Source organism: Oryx dammah, unplaced genomic scaffold (assembly GCF_014754425.2).
Source record: "Oryx dammah isolate SB20612 unplaced genomic scaffold, SCBI_Odam_1.1 HiC_scaffold_27, whole genome shotgun sequence".
Taxonomy (NCBI): Eukaryota; Metazoa; Chordata; class Mammalia; order Artiodactyla; family Bovidae; genus Oryx; species Oryx dammah.
The window spans coordinates 28255222-28282360 of record NW_024070211.1 but is presented as its reverse complement, the minus strand read 5'-3'; the positions used below and the strand labels follow the sequence as shown (position 1 = coordinate 28282360).

Below are 27139 nucleotides of genomic sequence, written 5' to 3'. Positions count from 1 at the left end.
GTGCGATGCAGGTGGGGGGTGGGAGCAGGCAGCACCTGTGGGAGCCAGGCCCTGGGGTGTCCTCCCCTTGGCCTTCAGCTCTCACGTCTCGCCTTGTGTCCCACAGCCCGAGAACCTGCTGGTGTGGGATGGTGTTGAGGGCGAGGAGCAGGTGAGGATCTGTGACTTTGGGAACGCTCAGGAGCTGACACCAGGAGAGCCCCAGTATTGCCAGTACGGCACACCTGAGTTCGTGGCACCCGAGATTGTCAACCAGACCCCTGTGTCTGGAGTCACTGACATCTGGTAATGTTGGCATGCTGAGCTGCTGGGGTGGGCCGGGTTAGCTTCCCCCCATGCCATGCTGAGGACTCACGCAGGGGCAGAGAGGAGCTTTACTAAGCCCGAATGCCTGCCTTCTCTGACAGCTGCTGACCTTGCTCACAGGGGTCTCCTGCCCTTGTTACTACCTCCCTCTCCTCCCTCAGGGCCAACTCAGCCACTCAAGGCCTCAGCCCTAGTCCTGGGTGCCACACCTCCCCACCTACAGCCACCTTGCCTCCCCCCGCCAAGTGAAGCAGGCACAGTCTCTTGGTCCCCAGATTCCTCCAGACTTCCTAGGCCAGCCTTGCCATGATCCTTGAGTCCTCCAGGCACATCATGACCTCTGGATTCGGGGTCTTCCCCAAAGGAGGTGCCCCTGTGCCCGTTTGTCCACGGCGGTGTTCATAGGGAGGACCCTTCCTCAGTAGATCAGCAGTAGCGAGAGGATTGCTCACTTCTGGTGGAGCAGGGCTTCCCTCTTACCCGCTCACTCTCCTTTTCCCACAGGCCTGTGGGTGTCGTCGCCTTCCTCTGGTAAGAACCCCTCTACTCTCAGGAACCCCGTCTCCTAACAGTTTCTCATAGCAGGCCCAACCGTTGGCAGAGCCTGGGGCAACAGAACATTTGAGGGCTGTAGCCTGCCCCTTCTCTTCCATGCCCTGGCTGCTTCCTACACTGGAAGGGGCCTCATGAGCATAAATGTGGACACCCTGCCTGCGTGTCCAAGCTTTGTCTACTGCCATGTGCCTCCACAATGGTCAGACACACTGGTAGTATGCTTGGGAAGGCCAGTGCTGACTCGGTGCCCTTTAGACAGGGGACTAGTCCAGAAGACGGGCTAGAAAGGGACGGGCCGGACTCCGGGGACATATCCCCTGGGCACAGACTCCTTACTGCAGGGACGGGCCACAGCTGGGGGAGGGCTGGCACAGGTCTGCTAGAGCACAGGCCGAGGGCAGGGGTCTGGCTGCCCAGGGCTCAAGGTAGTGCTGCCGTCAGGGGCCCGAGTAGGGGCAGGACGGGCAAGAATCTGCAAGGTTCTGCCCAGATTTACCCAGCACCCACTCCCGTCCCCAGCCCTGTGCTCTTGCTGGCTTCCTACCCTCTCCTCTCAGCCCCTGGTGCCCCACTCTCACTGCAGCCCTCTCCACCCATGCAGCCTGACCGGAATCTCCCCGTTCGTTGGGGAGAACGATCGGACGACATTGATGAACATCCGAAACTACAACGTGGCCTTTGAGGAGACCACATTCCTGAGCCTGAGCAGGGAGGCCCGGGGCTTCCTCATCAAAGTGCTGGTGCGGGACCGGCTGTGAGTACGAGGCCCAAGGAGCCTCCCTGCTGCAGAGTTCCCCCACGCCACCCCTACTCCAGCCCAAGCCTTTGCCTGCAGACAGTCAGTCCCCCAACTCCTTAGTGGCCCCAATTTCCCAAACATTTAATGAATGAATGCTAAATGCCTTTTTAATACTCCTTCCTTTACAGGAGGCCTACTGCAGAGGAGACCCTCGAACATCCTTGGTTTAAAGTGAGTCTTGTCTTCCAAAACGGTGGTAGAAGAGGTTGAAGGAGAGAGAACATTATTAGCAGCTGCATTTATTGAGTCCCTCCTGTGTGCAGTAACCATGATATGCATTTTATTTACGTATAATCTGTTAGCCTCACAGTAGCTCTACAAAGGAAGGTATTATCACTCCCCTTTGGCTGATAAGGAAACTGAGGCTCAAATTGGGGTATCACAGACTGCAAGGCACAGGTCTGACCTGCCCCCTCCCCCGACATCCTAGGGATACTAATGAAAGTTCTCCTTGGCTCTTGAGATCAGCCCTGGGCCTCCTCACTCCTGGGGCTCACCTCTCTCCTGCCCTAGTCCTGCATACTATGGTTGGTGGGTGGCCTGGCTGGTTTGTCCTCTTGGTTTTGAGCTCCCTGTGGGCAGAGTTCTCACTCATCTTCAAACCCCAGCACCGCAGGGCGTAGCACCAGGCAGAGGGAGGGCTTCAGCAAATGACCCAGTACAAGCAAACTGTTCATGGAGAACTGTGCTGGGTCCACAGAAGGCTGAGGTCATTCTGGTGTCTGTGCTTGGAATACAAGCCTGGTCTCTCAGATCAGAAACGAGCTCTCAAAAGAACAGCCTGGGTGGGTGTCTGAGGAGGGCATCTGAGGTCTGGCCCACCAAGGCTGCAGATGTCTGGGGCTCTGGCTCTTCAAGAAGGCAGTTGGTAAACTGGGGAGCAGGTTTCAAGTGAGAGGCCTGAGCACAGGCCTCCCAGGGCAGCCAGTGCTCCGTGATAGGGCCTCGAGCCCTGGTGTAAGGTCTGGAGTCTGGGAGCCACCGATGTCCTCTCTCTGTACTTGGACGTGTGCTCAGTCGCTTCAGTCGTGCCCGCCTCTCTGCAATGCTATGGCCTGTAGCCCACCAGGCTCCTCTGTCCATGGGGTTCTCCAAACAAGAATACTGGAGTGGGTTGCCGTGTCTTCCTCCAGGGGATCTTCCTGAGCCAGGGATCGAACCCACATCTCTAATGTCTTCTGCGTTGGCAGGCGTGTTCTTTACCACTAGCACCATGTGGGAAGCCTCTCCATTTAGCTTCAGGGAATTTGTCCACACGTGGGCACCTTGACAGTGGGAGTTGTTGTGACAGACCCCCCTGGGAAGGGAGCCTGAGGAGCCTAGACTCGATGCTGCTGTATCTCCTGTCCCCTCCTGTGGACATTATCTCTGCACTGCTGAAGCCGGAGTGTTAGGGTTGACGGAGGACTTTGCCTCAGGCCCTCTTTCTTGGTTTACAGGCACAGGCAAAGGGTGCAGAGGTGAGCACGGATCACCTAAAGCTATTCCTCTCCCGGCGGAGGTGGCAGGTAAACTTGTCTGGGCCCCACCTCTCTGCCTTCATCTTCAACAGTCTACAGCTTGCTCTCTCTAACGCTGCCTTTTCTGTTCGATGCTCTCACTTCCGCACATCTCTCTTCATACACTTTTTAAATTCTCTCGGCTGCCACGTCTGCCTGCGTTAGGCTTTCTCCCCTGAGGATGAGGTGGGCCTGAGTGGGTCAGTTTGGCCCCGAAGGGCCCTCAGGTCTGACTCTGGTACCCTGTCTCCAGCGCTCCCAGATCAGCTACAAGTGCCACCTGGTGCTGCGCCCTATCCCAGAGCTGCTGCGGGCACCCCCGGAGCGGGTGTGGGTGGCCGTGCCCCGAAGACCACCCCCCAGTGGAGGGCTGTCGTCATCGTCCGACTCTGAAGAGGAAGAGCTGGAGGAGCTGCCTTCTGTGCCCCGACCTCTGCAGCCTGAGTTTTCCGGCTCCCGGGTGTCCCTCACTGACATTCCCACTGAGGATGAGGCCCTCGGGGCCCCGGAGGCTGGGGTGCCCACCCCCATGGACTGGCAGGAACAAGGAAAGGCCCCCTCTCAGGACCAGGAGGCCCCCAGCCCTCAGGAACTCCCCTCCCCAGGCCAGGAGTCCCCGTCCGGGCCCAGCCCCCGGCGGGGAGAGCTCCGCAGGGGCAGCTCGGCTGAGAGCGCCCTGCCCCGGGCCAGGCCGAGGGAACCGGGCCGGGGCCTGCACAAGGCAGCGTCCGTCGAGCTGCCGCAGCGCCGAAGCCCCAGCCCGGGGGCCACCCGCCTGACCCGAGGAGGCCTGGGCGAGGGCGAGTATGCCCAGAGGCTGCAGGCCCTGCGCCAGCGGCTGCTGAGGGGTGGCCCCGATGATGGCAAGGTCAGCGGCCTCAGGGGCCCCCTGCTGGAGAGCCTGGGGGGCCGTGCTCGGGACCCCTTGCTGGCACGGGCGGCCTCCAGCGAGGCAGCACCCCACTACCAGCACCCACCTGAGGCTCGGGGCCTGCAGAAGAGCAGCAGCTTCTCGCAGGGTGAGGCAGAGCCCCGTGGCCGGCACCGCCGAGCAGGGGCACCCCTCGAGATCCCCGTGGCCCGGCTGGGGGCCCGCAAGCTGCAGGAGTCTCCCTCCTTGTCCGCCCTCAGCGAGGCCCAACCACCTAGCCCCGTGCGGCCCAGTGCAGCCAAGCCCAGCACCCCTAAGGCTTCAGAACCTCCTGTGGGCACCCCCAGTGAGGCTGCACAGCCTCCAGCACCCCAGCCTGCCCGAGAGAAGGCCCCAGAATCCACGCCAGAACCAGCCCGGGCCCCCAAGCCCACACAGCCCCCGACAGCTCTGCAAACCCTAGCGGCTCCGCTCACTCCTTACGCTCAGATCATGCAGTCGCTCCAGCTGCCAGGCCAGGCTCAAGGCCCCCCGCAGGGCGCAGTCCTATCTCCTGCATCTCGGTCTCCAGCATCTCGGCTGGAGCCCAAGGCCCACCCGGCTGTGTTCTCCAGAGTGGCCTCCCCACCTCCGGGAGCCTCCGAGAAGCGCCTGCTCCCGGGAGCTGGAGCAACCCCAGGGCCAGCCGAAAAAGCCCGGGTCCCCGCGGTGCCCCGCAGGCCAGGGAGCAGTCTCAGCAGCAGCATCGAGAACCTGGAGTCGGAGGCCGTGTTCGAGGCCAAGTTCAAGCGCAGCCGGGAGTCGCCCCTGTCGCGGGGGCTGCGGCTGCTAAGCCGCTCGCGGTCGGAGGAGCGCGGCCCCTTCCGCGGGGCTGAGGAGGAGGACGGCATCTACCGGCCCAGCCCGGCGGGCACGCCGCTGGAGCTGGTGCGACGGCCCGAGCGCTCGCGCTCGGTGCAGGACCTCAGGGCGGTCGGGGAGCCGGGCCTCGTGCGCCGCCTCTCGCTGTCGCTGTCCCAGCGTCTGCGGCGGACCCCGCCCGCGCAGCGCCACCCGGCCTGGGAGCCCCGCGGCGGGGACGGCGAGAGCTCGGAGGGCGGCAGTTCGGCGCGGGGCTCCCCGGTGCTGACGGTGCGCCGGAGGCTCAGCTCCACGTTGGAGCGGCTGTCGAGCCGGTTGCAGCGCAGCGGCAGCAGCGAGGACTCGGGGGGTACATCGGGCCGCAGCACGCCGCTGTTCGGCCGGCTGCGCAGGGCCACATCCGAGGGCGAGAGTCTGCGGCGCCTGGGTCTCGCGCAAAACCAGCTGGCGGCCCAAGCCGGCGCCGCCACGCCTTCCGCAGAGTCTCTGGGCTCCGAGGCCAGCGCTACGTCGGGCTCCTCAGGTGAGAAGGGGCCCCAGGGGGCGAGTGGAGGGTGAAAGTGTAAACAGGTGTGGTGGGATCTGGCGGGGACGGGGCTGATACGTCCGGTGCGGGGAGAATGAGAGGGCCATGGACTCCCAGCGCAAAGAAGCGGAGGCATTTCTGGAGGCCCCCAGGTCAGAACTGGCAGGACTAGGGCGGCGGAAGGCTGAAGGATAGAGGCTGTTGCAGGAGCCGGCCAGTGTCAAGGCTGTGTGTTAGTCGCTTCGAGTCTTTGTGACTCTTTGTGGCTCATTTGTTCATGGAATTCTCCAAGCAAGAATACTGGAGTGGGTTGCCATGCCCTTCTCCAGGGGATCTTCCCAACACCCAGGGGTTGAACCCTGGGTTTCCTGCATTTCAGGCAGATTCCTTACCGACTGAACCACCAGTGAAGGGTCAGGGCTAGAAGTCCTCTATTCCCTGGTAGTGGCTGGGCAAGTGCTCACAGGCTTGATTCTTCACAGCTCCTGCAGAAAGTCGAAGCCGCCTGCGCTGGGGCCTCTCTCGGCTGCGGAAGGACAAGGGGTTGTCACAGCCAAACCTCTCTGGTAGTGTCCAGGAGGATTTGGGTCACCAGTATGTGCGCAGTGAGTCAGGTAATCCAGGCCTGGTGGGTGAGTAGCCCGCTGCGAGCCCCAGGGAAAAGTTATAGCTGGGTAAAACTTGGCTACAAGTTGTAGCTTGGAGGAGCCCTGGCAGTGGTGGAGGGGGCCTGGAGTCAGGAAAGAACAACAATCATCATAATTGCTTCAGCTGCCATTAATTAGCAACACCAAGTGTCCTTTAGCACTTAACAAGCATTGCCTCACTCACCCCTCACACGTTGCTTAGGAGCTAGCCTTGTCATCTGCCCATTTTACAGGTGAGGGAACAGAGGCTTAGCCATGCTAATAGCTTGTCCAAGTCACAGAGCTGGTAGTAAGTTGGACTGTATGACCCTCTGCACCCAGAGCCCCCCCTCTCCCCGCCCCCCAGAAGGTCTCTGTCCCTGGGTGTGGTTCTGACGGAGCTCAGGATCGGACTCCCTGCCCTTCAACGCCCCCTGGTGCTGTGTGTATACAGGATTGTTGTGTGTGTTCTCATTCGCATGCGACTCTGCAACCCCATGGTTATAGCCTGCCAGGTTCCTCTGTCCACGGAATTTTCCAGGCATGAATACTGGGGTGGGTTGCCATTTCCCGCTCCAGGGGATCTTCCTGACCCAGGGATCAAACCCTTGTCTCTTGAGTCTCCTGCATTAGCAGGCAGATTTTTTACCCCCTGAGCCATCTGGGAAGCCTGTGAGCGTGCTCCCAAAGACACTCTTTCTCTCCCAGCCTAGAGGCCCACAGTCTGGACTGTGCCTTCAACCTTCCATTTCTCTATAGCCCCAAACACCCGATCGCCCCTCCCTATCCACTCTGCCCCCACCAAAAGCTCTGCACACAGACAAGCCACCTCCGGGGCTCTTCGCTGGGGGGAGCAACACCTGGGATATGCCCTGGTCTATCTCAATGACCACATGTCCCGGGGCTACAGCGGGGGAGGTATTTCCCCCCTGGGTCACCTCAGTCCTCCCCTTGAAAGTGGGGAGAATTACCCATGGATGGCAGAAGTTCAGGAGGCCAGGGTTTCCAGACCAACCTGCAGAGAGGAGCAGGCCCACCACACCAGGCTACATGCAGGGCCTTTATCAGTCACAGATCTCTTCTTCTCCAGTTTCTGATAAAACTCCTCAGAACTGTTCCAGATGCATCTCAGCAGGGCTCGTGACTGAACATGTGACCTTGTCCGTCCTTGGCCGGGGGGACACGGGGGGTCTGGGCATCTCGCTCTAGGCAGTGGGTGGAGGGGGCTGTAGTGAGGGAAGAGGGAGGGAGGGAGGCCAGCCAATGGGGGCAAGGGCAGTGAAGGAGGGGTAGGGGGTTGCGTAGAGAGAGAAGCCAGCCCGAGGCCTGGGGACAGTTGATCCCTTCTCACCTGGGGCCCCCCTCCCGGTTCCATGTTGCTTGTGCAGCTGGTTTCTTGCCGAGGCCATGTCTCCTTACTTCATCCTCTGCCCCCTCCCCTCGGGAAGAAGGCTGCCCCACACCCACCTTCCCAAGTCGGGCTGGCCCCTGGGAGGATCGTGAGTGGGACTGGCAGAGCTGGACCAGGGTCACCTTTCATCTCTCCTTCTCCTTGGCTCCCTCTCTCTCCCTGCTACCCAGTATCCTCCCTTGATCTGAAGGTGGTCATTGATAAAACCATATTCCCTTTATGTTGATGGCACCTGGGTGTGGGAGCCCTCCTAGGGGAACGCTGGAGTCCAGTGGGAAAAGGGGCAGGCTGACGTCCTGTCAGCCTCTTCTGCAGATCCTCTTTTCCCAGCTCATCCACACCCCGCCCCCTGCTGGTTCCGCAGACAGGAGCCAGGGCTCCCAGGTGTATCTACCTCTCAGTCCACATGAGAGAAATCCACCCCCCCCCCCCCCACACACACACCACTACCATCACCAGACCAGGATGGGATTTTTCTAAAAAGACATTCCCAGGGAGCAGAAGTGCAAATCCTCAGGGAACTAATGAACCACAGGCTAGCAAAGACCTGGAGCAAAGACAGTGGCCATCTGCAGCTCTGCCGTGGGCCCATTCACCAGCCTGCTGTGAAGCCAGCTTTGCTGAAACAGCCTCTTTGAGGGTCTGTGCCTGGCTTCTCCACTGGGCATGTTAACGAGATAATAATCACAACAATAGAAACTAGCATCTATGAGCGTTTATTATATGTTAGACATCTGCTAAGCGCTTTACTTGCCTCTTTGAATGCTCATGACAACTCTGTGAGCTTGGTGTTCTTATTTTCCTCAATTTACAGACATGGTCCAAGGTCATGCAGATATTGTGTCTTTCTATTTCAAAAGCTCTCACCACTTAGCTGATATGCGGGAGGGTGTAGAAGATCTGGGACAGGTGCCCCAGACCCTAGCGGGGAACAAGGGATGGGGGAGACTGACACATCTGCAGGGTCTGCCCCAGGTTTGCCTTGACTTTCGGTCTTTTGAAATTGCACATTGTGATTGAACATATGTTCGGTCTTGGGAGTCTCAGGCCAGGTCACCAGCTCCTGTAGCTTGCCCTACGGTACCCCAGAATGAATGGGTATTGCAGGAGCTTAACCATTGTAGCTTTTCAATGTTTGTTCTCATCTTACTTAGCAAGTGCTTATAGGGATTTCTCTGGTGTTCCAGTGGTTAAGACTCTGTGCTACCACTGCAAGGGGGCGCGAGTTCAGTCCCTGGTCAGGGAACTAAGATCTTGCATGCCATGCAGCATATCCAAATAAACAAAAATAGAACAAAACCAGGAGTTTGTAGAGCACTTATTTAGTGCCAGGCTGTGCTTAAAGTGACTTACAAACATACGAGGTAGCAACTACAACATGTCTTCAATAATCAGTGAAAGGAAAAATAGTTCTACACACAGCAAGTGCCTGGGAAAGTGATGCTCACCCCAAAGGAAATTCTCAAAGGCAAGACCTTCTCCTTCCCCCATCTGCCTGGGAAGAGATGGCCTTTCACTCTGCCCTCTGCAGGTAGTGCTAGCTCTCACATGCCTCCTCCCCTCCATCAGCGGTGAGGGAGCCGGGGTCCCTGCAGACCCATGACCATCTTTGCTTTCGCTTCAGACTTTCCCCCAGTCTTCCACATCAAACTCAAGGACCAGGTGCTGCTGGAGGGAGAGGCAGCCACCCTGCTCTGCCTACCGGCAGCCTGCCCTGCACCCCACATCTCCTGGATGAAAGGTGAGGCGATCACATCTCCCCCAGAGAGAGGGGTAGGCAAGTGGCCCCACAGTCAGGGGATGTTCAGCGGAAAGTGGCAGCTGAGGGGCCCAGAGGACACGTGTGCTGCTTCACTCTGCAGCCCCTCCTTCTCCTCTTTTGCCCGCAGACAAGCAGTCCCTGCGGTCAGAGCCCTCGGTGATCATCGTGTCCTGCAAAGATGGTCGTCAGCTACTGAGCATCCCCCGGGTGGGCAAGCGGCATGCGGGGCTCTACGAGTGCTCCGCCACCAACGTCCTGGGCAGCATCACCAGCTCCTGTACCGTGGCTGTGGCTCGTGAGTCCAGGGCAGGGACCCAGGAGGTAGTGATGCGGGTGGTGGGACAGGGCTCGATGGGGTGCAGGGGCTCACTGGGGCTCCACTTCTCTTCCCAGGTACCCCAGGAAAGCTAGCTCCTCCCGAGGTGCCCCAGACCTACCAGGACACAGCACTGGTGCTCTGGAAGCCGGGAGACAGCAAGGCACCTTGCACATACACACTGGAGCGGCGGGTGGATGGTGAGGGACTGGCAGGCTGGTCAGGGGTTGGGGGCAGGTGGGCAGGAGGATGGAGAAGCTGGGGAGACAAGTACCTTCCCTGAGCTCCTCACAGATGGCACTGGGAGCTTGGGCCACCTTTTTTGTGGCCTCAGCCCCTGCCCCATGCTGCCTGTAGGGGAGTCTTCCTGGCACCTCGTGAGCTCGGGCATCCCCGACTGCTACTACAACGTGACCCACCTACCAGTCGGCATGACTGTGAGGTTCCGTGTGGCCTGTGCCAACCGTGCTGGGCAAGGGCCTTTCAGCAACCCTTCTGAGAAAGTCCTCGTCAGGGGCGTGCAAGGTCAGTGGGACAGGGCGGGGGTGGCCAGGGAGGGCAGGGTCACTGAGCCCCGGGTCCAGCCCCTCCTTGGAGCACCTGGGTTTGCCCCCGAGGCACCATGGTGATGGTTTTCTCTGTCTCTACTTAGATTCCTCAGCTCTGCCATCTGCTGCTCGCAGAGATGCCCCTGTTACCTCAGGGCCAGCCAGGGCCCCGCCTCCTGACGCTCCTACCTCACTGGCCCCTCCACTGAGCCCCTCCCCAGCTCCTGCTCCCCCAGGCTCCCAGGCAGCCCCTCTTGGCCCCTCATCTTCCCCAGCACCCCCGAGCCAGGCCTTGTCCTCCCTCAAGGCTGTGGGTCCACCACCCCAAACCCCGCCACGAAAGCACCGGGGCCTGCAGGCTGTCCAGCAAGTAGAACCTACCCCACCCAGTGCCCAGGACTCCCCAAGTGAGCCCACGTCTTCTGTCCCTGACACTGGGACTCCCACCCCAGCCTCCGCCCCTCAAGCGGTAAAAACAGCCTCTTCCTCAATGCCCCTGTATATGGTGACCTCCTTTGTGTCTGCACCACCAGCCCCTGAGCCCCCAGCCCCCGAGCCCCCTCCTGAGCCCACCAAAGTGACTGTGCAGAGCCTCAGCCCAGCCAAGGAGGTGGTAGGCTCCCCTGGGGGTGGTTCCCCCAGGGCTCCTGGGCCAGAGGGCACCACTCTTCGACAGGGCCCCCCTCAGAAACCCTACACCTTCCTGGAGGAGAAGGCCAGGCAAGTGGGACCAGGGCTGGGGGAGGGAAGGAGGACAGAGGTGGGAGTGCATGGAGCTTAGGCAACAATGGGGATTCAGAGAGAAGACCAGCCTGCCTGGGGAGTTGGGGGTGCCTGGGAAGATGAGATCTGGATCCTTAGCATGAGTCCAGCGACGGGGGAGCCTGGTGGGCTGCCGTCTATGGGGTTGCACAGAGTCAGACGCAACTGAAGTGACTTAGCAGCAGCAGCAGCAGCAGCAGCATGAGTCAGTTCAGATTTTCTCTGTGCCAGGCGTCATGCCCAGCGCTTTGGCCTCGCGATCTTAATTTTCACAGCTGAGAGGGACGCTGCATTATTCCATTCCATGGGTTGGTTGGGGAGGTTACAGGATATGCCTGAAGGGCCGAGTCAGTGAAGAGCAGAGCTGGGACTCAAACCCAGGATCTCAGGAGTGAACTCCAGGGCCCACAGTATCCTTGCTCCCAGGGGTCCCTGCTTACCCTCTGCTTAGCCGGCACAGTACAAGTGCCCCTTCGTTCCTCTGAGCCTATGATATGCCCCCCAATGCATAGGGGTCGCTTTGGTGTGGTGCGTGCCTGCCGGGAGAATGCCACCGGACGAACATTCGTGGCCAAAATTGTGCCATACGCGGCTGAGGGCAAGCGGCGGGTCCTGCAGGAGTACGAGGTGCTGAGGACTCTGCACCACGAGCGGCTCATGGCCCTGCATGAGGCCTACATCACCCCGCGTTACCTCGTGCTCATTGCGGAGAGCTGCGGCAACCGGGAACTCCTCTGTGGGCTCAGCGACCGGTAGCTGGGCATCTGGGGGGCAAGGAGCTGGGGTGAGGGGAGCTGGGCTTGGCTACCCTCTGACACCCCCATCCCTCCAGATTCCGGTATTCAGAGGATGATGTGGCCACCTATGTGGTGCAGCTGCTGCAAGGCCTGGACTACCTCCATGGCCGCCACGTGCTGCACCTGGACATCAAGCCAGACAACCTGCTGCTGGCCCCTGACAACGCCCTCAAGATCGTGGACTTTGGCAGTGCCCAGCCCTACAACCCCCAGGCTCTGCGGCCCCTGGGTCACCGCACAGGCACACTGGAGTTCATGGGTGAGGGCACCATGCCATCCAAGGGGGAATGGGGTACTGGCAAAGGGGCAGCAGCCAGGGCTCACCCCACTTCACCCACATATGTGGCATTTATTGAGTACTTACTATATGTGAGCCGCAAATTAAGTCCTTTCCATGGATTTTTTTCAATTTTTCTTTACAGTAGCCCTGGAGATTGGCATAATATTACCCCTATTTTACAGATGAAGAAACAGAGGTGTAGGGAGGTGTTTGTTCAGTATCAGTGTACATGGTAGACCCAGGATGTGATAAAGACAGGAGAATTGATTATCAATTTATATAAATAAGGGAAACTAGCTACCATTTAGCTACCTGCTAAATACTTTGTTCATCATCTCTATTCCCTAGAATAACTGTGCAAGCCATGCTTTACAGAGGAGATGGAAAGCCAGATGGGTTTAGTACATTGCTCAGGGTCCTGTCACTAGAAGGGGCAGGCTGGGATTAGAGCCAGCCCGGCTGACTTCAGAGGCTCTTAATCTCAGTGTTGGCCACACTCTTTGTGAATGGGCACCCACCTTTGGAGCTGATCTGAGAGATCTTGTGATCATCTGCTTCTTAGCTCCTCTGTAGTTCTGGGGACCCCCCCCACACACATTCAGTGCCTGGGATGATTCCTCAGGTGCCCCAAGTCTCCCCCAGGGGCCACGCAGCCCACCAGTATCCAGGGCCTGCTGCTCTGCTTGTACCTGTGGTCTGGTGACCTGGGCACTGTCCTGCTTCCCAAGCCCCCAGTGGCACACTCTGCCTCTCTCTGCTCCCTTGCCACCCGGAAGCTGGCTCACCATGGCCTCTTGTCTCCTGTCAGCTCCTGAGATGGTAAAGGGAGACCCCATCGGCTCTGCCACGGACATCTGGGGAGCGGGTGTGCTCACTTACATCATGTGAGTGCCCCCAGGCCCTGCCCTCTGCCCTCACCCCCACCTCCCCAGCCACACATGCATGTGCACAAGTCGTGCACACATACAGACATGCATGTACACACACAAGTACCCAGGTATCCTTGTCCTTGAGTGCTGTGCCCCTAGAAACCCCCACACTACTGTCCCCCTGGACCTGTGAGTTGACCCTCAGTCTGCATCTGTTAACGGAACTGTCTCCTCTGCAGGCTCAGTGGACGCTCCCCATTCTATGAGCCAGACCCACAGGAAACAGAAGCTCGCATTGTGGGGGGCCGCTTTGATGCCTTCCAGCTGTACCCCAACACATCCCAGAGTGCCACCCTCTTCTTGCGAAAGGTCCTCTCAGTACATCCCTGGTGAGTGGGTCTCACACCTGCCAGCCTCCCAGCATGACCTTCTCCCAGCCTCACACTGCCCTGGCCCAGCCCACACCTAAGCCCCCCAACTCCTACCCCACACCAATAATACGCTGCTGCTGCTATTATTACAGTTACTACTCCCACTTTTCCTAAGTGGCTGTTCTGCCACCTTTTAAAGCCCATAACAGCCCTATGACACAGGCAGAATCATTGTCCCCATTTCAGAGACTGGGAAACTGAGTCCCAGAGTTGTCCAGGCTCACTCCCTAGGGATGAATCCAGGATTGGGAGTCCTGTCTCTGGGAGGGTGGAGTCTGCTCTGGGAGCCATGCCTCCAGCCTCACTGTCCCTGGCTTGGCCTGGCAGGAGCCGGCCCTCCGTGCAGGACTGCCTGGCCCACCCGTGGCTGCAGGATGCCTACCTGATGAAACTGCGCCGCCAGACGCTCACCTTCACCACCAACCGGCTCAAAGAGTTCCTGGGCGAGCAGCGGCGCCGCAGGGCCGAGGCCGCCACCCGCCACAAGGTGCTGCTCCGCTCTTACCCAGGCAGCCCCTAGCGCCTCGGACCACAGCCCGGCCTCGGGCTTCGACTCGGGGTTCCCGCTGACGCCCCGGGACATTCCAGGGCCCCCGCAGAGCCGGGTGTGCCAGGGGGGGCTTCGGACACCACCAGCAGCAACATCCGGCCGGGCTATTACCTCATGGACCTGTGGGGACAGAGACCCTGGGCTTCAGCCAATGCCACCCAGCTGGAGCCAGAGCGGGAGACCCATGGGCCAGGCTGGGTGGGGTCAGGATCAGGTCAAGAGGGACAAGGAGGGAATGGGCAAGTGAGGAAAAGAAGCCGAGGCATAGGGAGGGGGAGACTCTACGGAGGTTCCGGGGGAGGGAGACAGAGCATCTGGGGGAGAACCAACCCAGGAGGGTGTGAATGAATGAAAAGGAGGAAAGGGGCGAGGGAGCCCAGGGTGTCTACAGGCCAGGGGCTGGGAGTGTCACTGAAGCAGGGACAGGATGTGGAGACAGTGTCTGGGAGCCAGAGGCAGTAGGTGAGAGAGGGCAGCGAGGGGGGAGAGGGAAAGGAGAGGACTCAGGTCGGGGCGCGTGGCCAGCAGCCAGCCTCCCCAGAAGGAGAAGTGCGGAGGGCTGAAGGCTGGAGGCGGGGTCTCAAGCCAGCAGCGCTTTCCTCCTATCCCGGTGAACGCAGCGCTGGGCCCTCTGTGCTGGCCCAAGGATGTCCCCACCGCCTCTCTGTGGCCTTCACCCTCCTTCTCATTCATATTTATTTATTTATTGACTTTTATGAAGTCTCCCTGCCATCCAATCCCTCTTGCCTATGTTGTCCTGACCATCCCCACCCCACCCTTCCAGCCATCCAGCTGTCTGTGCAGCTGTCTGTCTGTCTGTCACAAGGAAAATAAAAACAACGAGCAGCAGGACCAATGTGCGTGGTCTATGGGGAGGGATGGCCGGGGGGTACAGCGCATACACGATGCTAGGGTACTGGGATGGGGCATTCCAGCCTTTTCTGGGCCAGTGAGAACCAAGGTATACCACCTAGCACCTTAGGACCTTCCTCCCCTGCCCCCTGACCCTCCTGGCCCCTCACCCGTCCCTATTCCTTGAGAGAGGAAAGATGTGGGTGTGTTTCTCCCTCTAAAGTTTCTGAAATCCTGGCAGGACCACTGAATCCCCACCCCCAGCCTCTAACCATATGGGTGGCTCCCACCTCTTCTCACATGTTCCATCATCACAATGGGAGGATGCTGGGCTCTGGAAGGGACCAGCCCATACCCCCTTCCTGGCTCAGCCTTCTTCACTCTGTTCAGGGGACAGGGCAGCTTTGTCCTGACCCCTGGAGCAGAGGGGGTTTCATCATGATGATTGGTGAGAGGAGATGGTGAAAAGAGCTCTAGAGGAAAGCAGGACAGGCTCATGTGCCCACGCTCTGTGTCAGAGCACCAATCAGCACACACGGGGCAGCTGTGAGTGCTGTCAGTGCGCCTGCTGCGATGGGGCCATAGAGGAGGATTTCCCTGGGGCCCAGGGACACTCAGTCTGGCCCTTATACCCACGGCAAGCCAGGGATCCACTGGGTGCTAAGGTGCCTTGACGCTAGCTGCCCTCCTGCAGTGCCACAGAAGTGTCACTGGGTCCTGTAACTGGGCTGCCCTGCCATGAGGTGGATGGAGGGGGAGCCAGTTCCTGTGTCCAGAGGGACTGTGCCCCCCTGTCCCTCCCCAGACTGAAAACTCTGTTCTTGGCCATGTAAAAGGAATAAAGCCTTTCACCATGAGCACATTGAGCTGGTGCTGGTGTGTTGCTGATCAAGTTTGAGGCTCCCATGGCTGTAGTCCAAACCACCTTTTGCCCAGCCCAGCCCAGCCTCTCTGGCTTCTCAGGACACAAAGGGAAGAGCCAAACCCCATCATCATAAAATAACAGGATATCAGGGCCAGCTGGAAGGGGCCAGAGAGCCACCTTTCCCACCTGCCATTTTAGCGATGAAGATATACAGTTTGCCTGTGAGAGTCTCTAATCCCCTACACATTGCAAGTGTTTTCATATAAAAATGAGGTGCCTGAACTCATATCTTGATAAATGGTAAAATTCTTCTCCCGTCCCCCCTCTGATCTTGAGCTTCCCTCTCATCTCCATTGGAAATGGCATGTGAACTGCTTGTTCCAAACCCGGAGGAGCAAAGGTAATTTATGTCAGCAGAGCCTTGTCAAAACTGCTCTGATCAAAAGCTGACAGTGCTCCACACCTGGGCAGGCAGTTACAGTGAAGGGAAGCAAGGCTTATCTAGTGCCCTGGCCTGGCTGGACTGGACTCCAGGCAAATCTCAGAGAACTTAGCCCCCTCATCCCTGGTGGTCTGATGCCCCTATACACCAGCTTATGCCCAGGGAGGGAGCTTGGGCAGACCTAGAGTGTCAGAGTCAGTGCCAATCTCCAGGGACAGTGTAGCCCAGCCAGACCCTAGGATGTCATGTGGAGGGGAGTGTGGGAATGGGGCGGCAGGAGGGGCTGCTGTTCTCAAAAATCCTTAATGTCCCTTCTAGGTTTATCTGTTTACCACCAGGAGGCACAGTATAGAAATGACAACCCTAGACTCCTGGGGTTGGGGGAAGTATGGTGTCTCCAGATTGGTCCTGACTGCCACGTGGGCCTCTCATAATTGGCTAGCTGGACAGTGAAGCCCATCACCACTCTGGCTTTATTCAAGGGCACCTCCACAAACACTCGCACCCCTTAACTAACTGTGTCCAAGAAGATGTGTTCTCTCTCTCCAGGGACTGACCTGAGTGTAAACTGCCCCAGCAGGGAGCTGAGTCTCCTGTTGACCTGAAGCGTGCCTAGTTCTCCTGGGAGTGAGATTGATAGCGCCTGCTCTGGGAAGGGGATGGGGCCATGCCCAGCTGCCGAGCTCTCTAGGTGCTGACGTGTGGTGCATCCCAGAGCTGCTCAGGTTTCCCCTGGGGGCTGCCCCAGTGGCTGAGCTAGCATCCCAGGCATCCTCAGGCTAAATAAGGAGACTGTGTGGGTCAGGGAATGGGGGCTGGGGTCCCCGGGGGCTTGGGGCAACCACGCCAAAGAAGGCAAGGAGGGGAGCCATGTATAAAACCTGGGCCTGGGGCTGAACACCTACCTGCACCCTGGTCCTACCGTTTGGAAGGGCATGCCGCCTGCCACCCAGCAGGGTGAAGTTGAGCCCTCACAGCGAGTCTAGATCTTCAGGTCAGCCTAGACACTCTCACATAGGGGGATGTTCTGAACCTACAGGGAAAAGGCTGAAGTTCAGAATCTCTGTGTCAGCCTAGACCTCTTTGTTTCCTGCTCCCCAGATGTCCAAAGCAGCTCCTGCCAGAAAACCAGCGGCTGTGTTCTGCTCCGCTGCAGCCCCTCCCCCTGGACGTACGCTGGATATCAACGACCCCCAGGTTCAGAAAGCAGCCATTCGCATCCAGGCCTCTTACCAGGCCCACAGGCAAGGGGGAGCTCTGGAGAACCGCTGGAGGAAGGGAGCTGGGCTGCAGAACGCTCACGACTGCATTTGGGGCATGGGAGTAGACTGAATACTGTATTTGGGGGGTGAGGGGAGACTGATGCTGAAGCTGAAACTCCAATACTTTGGCCACCTGATGCGAAGACCTGATTCACTGGAAAAGACCCTGATGCTGGGAAAGATTGAAGGTGGGAGGAGAATGGAAGGGTGGTTGGATGGCATCACCAACTAGATGGACACAAGTTTGAGTAAGCTCCAGGAGTTGGTGATGGACAGGGAAGCCTGGCAGTGCTGCAGTCCATGGGGCCGCAGAGTCGGACACGACTGAGCGACTGAACTGATACTGACTGAGAACAGTGTCTTGTACCTGTAGGGTCACTGGACTTAGAGTAGAGCGGTTTCTGAGGGGTGGAGGGGTGGCTGCCAGAGTAGACAATTTTACTAACAATTTAGGAGCAGCTGCCTTCCCCACCCACCCCCACACGTTTAAGGGTCTAGTGGGCTGGGTGGAGGTGGGGAGCAAGGGATGCTGTACGGATGGACAGGGCTGCAGGCGGGCCCGGGCCGTGTCATGAGAGCTTGGGGCCCTGACCTGGACCGTGTGGGTAGGTCCCGGAAGGAGCTGCGCGAGAAGGGGCCACCGAGAGTGTTGGAGCCGCTGAAGGACATGGTGCTGCTGATGGAGGGCAGCGCGGCGAAGCTGACTTGCCGCGTTTCAGCTTTCCCGGACCTATTCACCCGCTGGGGCAAGGACGGCAAGGAGCTGCGCGACAGGCCCAAGTGTCGTTATGTCTTCAAGGATCCTGACGTAGTGGCACTGGTGGTGCACGATGGCGAGCTGGCAGATCTGAGCCAGTACAGCATCAACGTAACCGACCCCTTCAGCCAGTGCTCCGGCTCGGCGTGCATCCTTGTGGAAGGTACTACGCGCCCTTGGGGCAGTGTCACCGCGCGGAGTAGCACCAGCTGGCGGGCGCCCACAGCCTGGTCTTGCTGCGCTTACCGCTGGGCCTCCCCGAGTCCGCCCGGGGATGTGGCCCAGCCCCCTCACAGCCTGAGCCGCAGACCAGGGCGCAGCGCCGGTCGTGCGCGTACTCCTTTCCTACCCCCAGAATTCCATCCCGTCTAGCCTAAGAAGTCCGCTAAGGGCTTCAGTCACGCTATTCCAGGGCCCCAAGGTCACTGCGAGCCGGAAGCAGAGGCAGGGTTAGAGCCCTGGTCTTCTGGCTCTCAGCCCAAGGCAATTTCTGAGGCACCGCTAGATGTGCGAACATTTCCAGATTTTCAGCCCTAGAATCTTTATTGATCCTTCTTCATTAACCTCTGCGAAAGGGCGGGATTAGTCCCGCTTGACAGTTGAGGAGATGATGCCCCAGCGAGGTTAAAGACCTGACCAACATCACACAGCGAGCTTAAAACCAACTAGTATTTAGAGACGGGTATTAGCTGGGGAGGTGATGACCTGCCTGCCTCATCTCTAGGTCCTTTACTGAGTGGCAGTCCCTCTCCCTTCCTCTAGTTCCAGCGAAGATTCAGAAGGGACCGGATAACACTTAAGGCGCGCAAAGGCGCCAAGGTAACGCTGATTGCCGAGATCCTGGGTGAGCCTGCGCCCGACGTGGGCTGGGCCAAGAACGGGGAAGACAAGAAGACGACAGGTGAGGGCGGGGACTTGCACAAGGACAGCACCTGGAGCGGGAGCTTGGGCGGGGCGGGGTCCAGAAACTGGCGGGAGTGGGAAGAGGGCGGGGACCTGGGCGGCGAAGAATGGAGTTCTGTACCCCGGGGGGAACCCACGTAAACTGACCCCAGGCCCTGCCCTCCCCTTCTTCTCACCTGGAGTGTTCTTTGAGATCGGCAGTACCACCACGACGCTGACTATCCACCAGGCCACGCCGGAGGACAGCGGCAAGTACGAGGTGTAAGTGGAGAACAGCCTGGGCATGGACCATCCATCGCTCGCGTGGATGTGACCTGAAAGGAATCCTCAGACCCGTCGCCCTGGCCGGAGCCCCGAGTGGGTGGGTCAGACAGCCCTCCTTCATCTTGCTTAATAAAGCTGCTCTCTGACCCGCGGCGTCTATTCTGTTCTTTTGAGACGCCATTTCCCCTGCACTTGCACCCACACTTATACCAGATCAACACACCAAGGTCACAGAAAGTTGGGATCAGAATGTTTGGAGGGTGTCTAGTCCAGTGGTTCATTTTGCAGACAGTGACTCTGAGATATGACTTCTTCTTACGGTCAAAAAGTTCCTGCACTACGAAGTCTCTCACTCGTCTTCTGTTCGTTTGCATAGCTCAAGCCCCACCTTCTCCTGGGGGATTTGCACTCTGGCCCCGTCCATCTCAAGGCTGGCCACACTCCCTCAGGTCTCTAGCCTCGCTCTTCCCTGGGACCTGGCTCTCTGCTTTGGCTGATACTCCTGGGCCTCTTCCCAGACAGCTCAGGTCCTATCTTAAATTCCAATCTCAGTTTCTCAGGCTCCATTCTTCTAATTTGGATCCGGCCCACTAGATTCCTTGGCCCCGCCCCCGTGCTCTCCCATAAATCTCACTTCCTCGCTCTTGGTTAGAAAGCAAGAGGCTAGTTAAGAACTACAATTCCCGGCAGACTCTGCGAAGGAGTTCTCGCGAGTTGCGAGAAGACACGTGCGCGGAAGGAGCAAGCAGTAGCGGGCGACAGATCTGGCGAAAGGGACCTAGTGGTAAAGGGAGCTGAGGGAGGGGTCCCGAAGGGGTTAGAGGGCAGAGGATGGTAGACCGAGAGCGGTTCGGAGGTCTCTACTGGCTCTCCGCCCTAACGCTCTTGTGTTGGTCCCAAAATCTCTGGCTGCGTGAGGCTAGGATTTATTAGTCAGTTGTGGGGTTCAGAGGGTCAACAATCAGTTCTGCGAATCCAGAGATTCAGTACTTGTCTTCAGTATCGGTGCTCAGGGCTTGGTAGGTTCGGTGTTTGGGACGCTAAAGGAATCTGTCTTTTGATTCAGGGTTCATCACCTAGAGGTTAGTTTTAGGATTCAGTTTCAGCCTATATATCAGTTCAGTTCAGTCGCTCAGGTTTATTTTAAATTGAATTTGGGATGCATTATATACGCATCAGTGTTTGTTCAGTACTTGGGAGCCATTCTTAGGATTGTAGTTAGATATTTGGGACTCAGGGTCTGAGGTTCAATATTCAGGGTTCACTGTTGGGGTACAGGACTTAAGATCTAGAGTCAGAATGCAACAATTGGGAATTGATGGGTTTGGAGTTTAGGTTTCTTGAGGTTTGAGATCTGAGAAGGGTGTCTCTTGCTAAGTTTCTGAGTTTGTTGAATCTGTGACTATTAGGGGACAGATTGTGGGGTGTGAATTTCAGAATTTGGGTGGATTCACTGTGGGATTTGAAGGCCAGCTGGAGTCTGGGCTGGGATTTGAGTTGTGTGAAATATATGAGGTGTTGTGTTCTGGGCAGATGCATATTGAACTTTGGATTTACATCCTTAGAGAGGGCTAAGTGTTACTATTTGGGGTTTGGGGCCTAATTAGGGTATGAATCAGGTTCCTGGGTTGAGTTGTGAGATCTGAGCCTGACTTCTCTGTTGGGATTTGAGGTTTAGGTAGCAATCGCCATCATGCTCAAAGCTGTGATCCTGATTGGAGGCCCTCAAAAGGGTGAGGAGCCAGGGGAATGAGGGGAGGAGGCTGGTCTGAAGTGGTTGACTGGGTGGGCACAGAGGGAAGCAGGAAGCTGAAATGTGCTTCTTTCTCCTCTCCCAGGGACTCGCTTCAGGCCTTTGTCATTTGAGGTGCCCAAACCCCTGTTTCCTGTGGCGGGGGTGCCTATGATCCAGCACCATATTGAGGCTTGTGCCCAGGTAACCCCATAGGCTCCCCTCTCCCACTTCACTTCCTACTCATCTCCTTCATGCCATATTTCCCCCTTTTCCAACCATGACTTTCCCACAAGGCATAACTTCAGGGACCACCATTTACAAATGAAAATGTGGATGTTGCCCCCTGGAGTTGTTCTGTACGGCTGCCCTCCTGCCCTAACCTAGTCTCTCATCTGGCCTCGTGCTCAGATTCCACTCCTATTTTTAAAGCATGGAATGTGAGATCAGGCAAAAATCTTAGAGACAATTTAATGCTGTAGCTGGGGGAACCTGAATGATAGCGAAGCACAGAACTCATACCTTTGCTCACTGAGGAGCTGATTTCTTTATTGCTTTTGGTATTGAAGCAGGCAGGGTTTTATTTGAATCTAGTTCCTACCTGCTATAAGGACATGAGCAAATTTCCCAGTCTTTCTGAGCCTTAGTTTCCTTATTTGTAAAAATGGAGATGATTAAACCTGCATTGTGAGGTGGCAAAGCTTGCAATTGTGTTTGTAAACTGCCTAGTATGCTGCTGCTGCTGCTGCTAAGTTGCTTCAGTCACGTCCGACTCTGTGTGACCCCACAGACGGCAGCCCACCAGGCTCTGCCATCCCTGGGATTCTCCAGGCAAGAACACTGGAGTGGGTTGCCATTTCCTTCTCCAGCACATGAAAGTGAAAAGTGAAAATGAAGTTGCTTAGTTGTGTCGGACTCCTAGCGACCCCATAGACTGGAACCCTACCAGGCTCCTCTGTCCATGGGATTTGCCAGGCAAAAGTACTGGAGTGGGGTGCCATCGCCTTCTCTGCTAGTATAGTATAGGCGCTTGATAAATTATATCTCAAGCTCAGATTGACAGATGATAAATATTGGGCCAGGGGAATGAATGGGTTATTCTTTAATACAGCTTGGTAGGCAAAATCTTCCCTAGGGTGAGCCCCAATTCAGATGTGAGAGGGCAGGGGATAATAGAATAATAAAAGATGAAAACATCAGGGACTGAGACTTTCTGCAAACTTCCTCATCGTCCAGAGGAGGAAACAGGCCAGAGTGGTAAAGTGAGTGCTCAGGGGCCTCACAGCTGAGAAGGAAACTGTGGTCTCCAGACTTCGAGGCCAGCACCAGGGATTACTCCCCGTTTTCATTCTTTCCTATCAGATATTTTTTTCTTCCAACCTCTTCCTTTGTGCCCAGGTCCCTGGGATGCAGGAGATTCTGCTCATTGGCTTCTACCAGCCTGATGAGCCCCTTACCCGGTTCCTGGAAGCTGCCCAGCAGGAGTTTAACCTTCCCATCAGGTGTTTGTGCCCATGGGTGGTGTGGGGGTTGGGGGGGCAGTGCCCTAAACTTCTGGTTCTCGGGAGTGGGGTCCATCCACTGGACTTCACCCTCACACACTAGGAGGATTCTTACTGGGGCATCTGTGAATCCCTGAGTTTATTTTCTCTGTGGACCACGGGCAGGTGTACCTCGGAGCAGGAGGAGTCAGGTACCCAGGCTCCTCGTATCTGTCTCTTCTGATCTCACTGAGCTGGCCCTGGGGTCCCTGGGGACAGGTACCTGCAGGAATTTGTCCCCCTGGGTACAGGGGGTGGTCTCTACCATTTCCGGGACCAGATCCTGGCTGGAGGCCCTGAAGCCTTCTTCGTGCTCAACGCTGACGTCTGCTCCGACTTCCCCTTGAGCGCCATGTTGGATGTCCACAGACACCAGCCACACCCTTTCTTGCTCCTTGGCACCACGGTGAGGGGGCCCGGGGGGGTGTTGGAAGGTGCCGAGGGGGTGTGATCCAGAAATGTTTCTGGAATGCAGGGTGTTGGGGAGGCAGCCCAGGGGCTTGGACTGGGAACGGGCATCAGGAGAGAGTTGTGCCAGAAACCCCAGGAGCAGTGGAGGTGGCGGTGGAGATCCCAGGCCCTTTGGCTGCTCAGCCGCAGGGAGCGGGTGAGGGGGTGGCGGCAGCTGTCGGTTCTCACCCTTGCTGAAGCCCTGTCTGCCGTGGAGGTGCGTGCCAGGTGCTATAGGAGAGGGAAAGAATGACAGAGGAAAGAGATCCTGCTGCCCTGGAGCTAGCAGGTCACTGTCTCTGTGTGTCTGTCTTTCAGGCTAACAGGACACAGTCCCTCAACTATGGCTGCATTGTGGAGAATCCACAGACGCATGAGGTGAGAGCAGAGAGGGGGCTGCCTGGTGCTTGCTCTGGGAATGAGAACATGGTGATGAGTGAATGAGGCATGAGATAGGAGATGGGTGTGGGAGGAGGGAGTGAAGGGCCTGTGTGTGTCATCATTCTCCAACCACTCCACCTCTGGAAATGCTGCACCACTTTGGGGTGGCCCCACTCTTGTCAAACAAGTAGGGCATGTCCTCGGTCATTCATCTTGTACCCCTTCTAGAGGGATTGCGAGGGTGAAGGCGTCACAGTAGATAAATGATTGGGGTGCTATGAGAGCACAAAAAGAGGCCCAACCCAGCCTTGCCTGGCTGGGAGAGGGGAGGGCTACCTGGAGAAGATCTGTTTAGATGAAGGAGACGGGAAGGCATTGCATGTGGAGGGACCGGCACGTGCAAAGGCCCGGAGGCAGGAAGCCACATAGCGTCTCCAGAATTACGGAAGCCAGAGCACAATCAGCAAGGAAGAGAGTCTCTGTCCTTGTTTGTGAAGCTCCCTGAGCCTTTCACGTACCCCTTTTATTTGTTCCAGCTTTAGTATTAAAAATACATGTATAAAAGAAAAATACATGTACACACACACACGTGCATGCATAAATTTTATTTTGAAGTTTTGAGCTAGGTACCAGCTAGGTGTAAGAGAAGTAGAGCTGAAGGACAGTCCCTGTTTCTAAGAATCTCAGACTAGTGGGAAATCCAGCCATCACAAATGATACAAGTGCTCTGTGAGGTGTGGCCAGAGGTCAGGGGTGCCCGGATCTGAGAAGCCAGCTCTGGGGCAGAGTGGACTCACACTGGGTTTTGAAAGCCTAGTTTTTCAGATAAAGAGATGGGAAGGGGGATTCCTGGAGGAGGTATGCGATAGCATGGAGTTGTACTCTGGAAACACTGGGAAGTGGGGAGGAGAAAGGTATGTAGTTCAGACTTACCTTGAAGGTGAAGGCCAGCAGCCGGGGGCAGTCTGCGTTGCAGGAAGACCACTCTGGCAGCAGGGAGGACCTGGAGCTCGGGGTCTTAGAGGTGGTGGCAGTGACCTCTCCTCCGCTAACCCCAGCCTACTCTGTCCTCAGGTCCTGCACTATGTGGAGAAGCCCAGCACGTTCGTCAGTGACATCATCAACTGCGGCATCTACCTCTTTTCCCCGGAAGCCCTGAAACCCCTCCGGGATGTCTTCCAGCGAAATCAGCAGGATGGGCAACTGTGAGGCAGGCCCCATGACCCTGTGACCCCAAGTGCCCCTGGTCACTGACCCCCTGCGCCACCTCCCCCTGAGTCTCTGCAGGCTCCACATCCACCCGCTCACCTTCCTTGTCTTTCTTGTCTCCACTTGTCATCTCCAGCCGAACCTCCCCATCCCTCCCTTCCTAACCTCATTCTGTCCCTCTTCCTTATCCATCTCAGTTCCTCTTCTGTCACTGCCTGCCCACTCCCCTTCTGGTCCACTTCTCTCAAGCCCTGAGTGTCCCAGAGATGCCTTTCTGAACAGACGGCAACACACACACGGGTGCACACAGGCTTGTGTGTGCGCACGCACATGTGCACACGTGTACACCCGTACTCTCAGGCCCAGGCTCCCCCTGGAGCACAGTGCCTCAGAGCCCTGCTCACCATCAACCACAGCCCAGGGTCGTTGTCCTAGGCTGGGACCTGCTCCTTCTGTGGATCCCTGTCTTCACTCCCTCCTCCCCTGCCCATCTCCCATCATTCACGCATCACCATCTTCTCACTCCCACCCATCTCTCTGCTTTTCTTTCCATCTCTCCTGGCCTCTCTGTTTCTGCTGAGCTGGCATCTCCACCATCTCTCTCTCTCTCCCTCTCTTTCTGTGACTGTCTCTGCCCTCACCAGCTGCCTTCCTCTGGGGTGAGTCCGTCTGTGTTTCATTCCATCCAGTTGAGAGGGAGGGCGGATGGTGGGGAGAATGGGAAAAGGGGGGAGAACCTAGGTCTGGTCGAACTCCCTCTAGATGTAGGGCAGGATGGGCAGCAGGTCTTGCCTGGGGACGCAGCAACTCGGGGGGTGGGGGTGGGGAGAGGCCGGTGATGTGTGCGAGGGCGATGGGAGAGCTTCCTGAGATGTGAGCATCCCTCTGGAGCAGATCTGACCAGACCTGGAGAGGTGGTGGGATTCACTCTGATTCCTGTCCCCAGGAGATTGTGTTGGCCCCCAGTCGGGCTCAGCTGGGGAACAGATGTCAGCATCTCTTTCTCTGTGCCAGGGAGGACTCTTCAGGCCTATGGCCCGGGGCAGGTACCATCCGCCTGGAGCAGGACGTGTTCTCTGCCCTGGCCGGGCAGGGCCAGATCTACGTGCACCTCACTGATGGGATCTGGAGCCAGATCAAGTCTGCAGGGTACGGGAGCAGCCTCTGATGGAGTGGTTGGGTCATCTGAGACTTTGGGGCAATGGGTGCAGGCCCTGCTGGCCCCTGAGCCCCTGTTCCACTTTCTGGCCCCCAGCTCAGCCCTCTATGCCTCCCGCCTCTATCTGAGCCAGTACCAGCTCACTCACCCAGAACGCCTGGCCAAGCACACACCAGGGGGTCCACGGATTCGAGGTACCCATCCTGCCCCAATCCCTAACCTTTGCCCCTCAGCCCAGCTCCCCTCCCCTCTGAGCTGTGACTCCCGGTCACAGATCCAGAGGTGAAGTCTCAGCCCCACACTCCCTGAACCAGGTGTGGTTTAGGGGCATTTGCCCCCAGTCCTTTCTTCTGCTTCTAGGAAATGTTTACATCCACCCGACGGCTAAGGTGGCCCCGTCGGCGGTGGTAAGCAGTGGCCCAGCCCAGAGGAAGGGAGGAAGGGAGGTGGCCATCAGGATGGGTGGGGCGGTACAGATTCTCCCGAGCTCAGGGTGGGGTGTCTCCTTCGTGCACAGCTTGTAGGGTGGCCTCAAGCAGGTCCCTTCCCCTTTATCTGTTCTGTGAGGGGACTGGATTTGGGGCCCTCCAAGGCCTATGGTTGTGCTATTCTCCACAGCTGGGCCCCAACGTCTCCATTGGGGAGGGTGTGACCATAGGCGAGGGCGTGCGGCTCCGAGACAGCATCGTCCTCCACGGAGCCACACTGCAGGTAGGCACCCAGGCCCATGCCACCCACGTGGCATCCCCAGAGGCCAAGCGGAGGGGTGCGCCCCATGGGCTCTGCATCTGGCCCCTCACTCCCTGCTTGCTGTTTGTCAGGAGCACACGTGTGTTCTGCACAGCATCGTGGGCTGGGGGAGCACCGTGGGGCGCTGGGCCCGCGTGGAGGGTACCCCCAATGACCCCAATCCCAATGACCCCCGAGCCCACATGGACAGTGAGAGCCTGTTCAAGGACGGGAAGCTGCTGCCTGCCATCACTATCCTAGGTATGCTTTCCGGGGTGCTTGGCTTCGAGAAACTTCCGCAGGTGATGGCCATGCCCTCTGGGAGCATTTGTGTGCCTGTGTGTATGTGTGTCTGTGTGTGTGTATTCCTTGAGCAAACATTTACCCAGTGTCTGCTGTGTGTCAGGTCCTGTGTGAGTCACAGGGGGCACAGATGGGCAGGGAGGGGTCCCCCCTACCCCCAGAGGGCAGTGGCCCCCAGCTCATTGCCCCTCGCCTCCCCTCCCCACGGCTTCCCCCTGGTGCCCTGGTCCACATTGCAGGCTGCCGGGTCCGGATCCCTGCCGAGGTGCTCATCCTGAACTCGATTGTTCTGCCACACAAGGAGCTGAGCCGCAGCTTCACCAACCAGATCATCCTCTGAGGGGGCCTGCCAGAAGGCCCCCCTGAACTCCCATCTGCTCCCGTGAGGCTCCTGCCTGCCTGCGTGGCCAGCCTCTGTCCAGGCAGGCTCTCCACAGATGCACTTACGGGGAGCAACGTGGGTGGTCGGAGGACTCCTGGCCTCCCTCTCCATTCCCTAATAAACCCGGGTGAACCCTGGA

General features: G+C 57.8%; 3 protein-coding genes across 11 annotated transcripts in view; all 3 read left to right on the top strand.

Annotated features, from left to right (window-relative positions):
* The window catches only part of SPEG (striated muscle enriched protein kinase), a 58516-nt gene extending 43895 nt beyond the window's left edge, over window positions 1–14621 (top strand). For 7 of the 8 annotated variants that reach the window (XM_040228254.1, XM_040228253.1, XM_040228256.1 and 4 more), the window contains 17 exons: window positions 107–285; window positions 811–837; window positions 1463–1615; window positions 1789–1831; window positions 3100–3168; window positions 3413–5414; window positions 5900–6031; window positions 9079–9195; window positions 9344–9511; window positions 9610–9732; window positions 9890–10057; window positions 10185–10800; window positions 11355–11594; window positions 11675–11898; window positions 12728–12803; window positions 13028–13177; window positions 13547–14621. In XM_040228254.1, the coding sequence (XP_040084188.1) occupies window positions 107–285; window positions 811–837; window positions 1463–1615; window positions 1789–1831; window positions 3100–3168; window positions 3413–5414; window positions 5900–6031; window positions 9079–9195; window positions 9344–9511; window positions 9610–9732; window positions 9890–10057; window positions 10185–10800; window positions 11355–11594; window positions 11675–11898; window positions 12728–12803; window positions 13028–13177; window positions 13547–13739 (4680 nt within the window). In that variant the 3' untranslated portion in view covers window positions 13740–14621. Of the gene's footprint in view, window positions 1–106; window positions 286–810; window positions 838–1462; window positions 1616–1788; window positions 1832–3099; window positions 3169–3412; window positions 5415–5899; window positions 6032–9078; window positions 9196–9343; window positions 9512–9609; window positions 9733–9889; window positions 10058–10184; window positions 10801–11354; window positions 11595–11674; window positions 11899–12727; window positions 12804–13027; window positions 13178–13546 lie in introns of those variants that run through there. The other variant, XM_040228260.1, reaches the window with a different exon arrangement.
* A 2352-nt stretch (window positions 14622–16973) lies between these two features.
* On the top strand, window positions 16974–19260 carry SPEGNB (SPEG neighbor). The gene is given in 6 exon segments (XM_040228251.1): window positions 16974–17172; window positions 17800–18110; window positions 18710–18744; window positions 18746–18854; window positions 19033–19137; window positions 19140–19260. Coding segments are annotated over 6 exon segments (732 nt in total). The 5' UTR covers window positions 16974–17029; the 3' UTR covers window positions 19169–19260.
* Window positions 19261–19825: 565 nt separating this feature from the next.
* On the top strand, window positions 19826–27139 carry GMPPA (GDP-mannose pyrophosphorylase A). 2 transcript variants are annotated; one of them, XM_040228247.1, is made up of 13 exons: window positions 19826–19898; window positions 20787–20847; window positions 20953–21050; window positions 22245–22348; window positions 22607–22793; window positions 23156–23215; window positions 24293–24423; window positions 25442–25576; window positions 25683–25780; window positions 25947–25993; window positions 26205–26297; window positions 26408–26576; window positions 26858–27139. In XM_040228247.1, exons 2-13 carry the CDS (start codon window positions 20808–20810, stop codon window positions 26956–26958), a joined length of 1263 nt encoding a protein of 420 aa, XP_040084181.1. In that variant the 5' UTR covers window positions 19826–19898; window positions 20787–20807; the 3' UTR covers window positions 26959–27139. The 2 variants fall into 2 exon arrangements, with proteins under 2 accessions (XP_040084181.1, XP_040084180.1); XM_040228246.1 differs by having other exon boundaries at window positions 19841–20133.

What these genes read in the sequence shown, in the direction of transcription:
- GMPPA (XM_040228247.1), top strand. Translation starts at nt 20,808, where the DNA reads ATGCTCAAAGCTGTGATCCTGATTGGAGGCCCTCAAAAGG. An exon ending in AGCCAGATCAAGTCTGCAGG is followed by an intron (nt 25,577 to 25,682) that starts GTACGGGAGCAG and finishes TCTGGCCCCCAG; the next exon opens with CTCAGCCCTCTATGCCTCCC. An exon ending in AGGTGGCCCCGTCGGCGGTG is followed by an intron (nt 25,994 to 26,204) that starts GTAAGCAGTGGC and finishes TATTCTCCACAG; the next exon opens with CTGGGCCCCAACGTCTCCAT.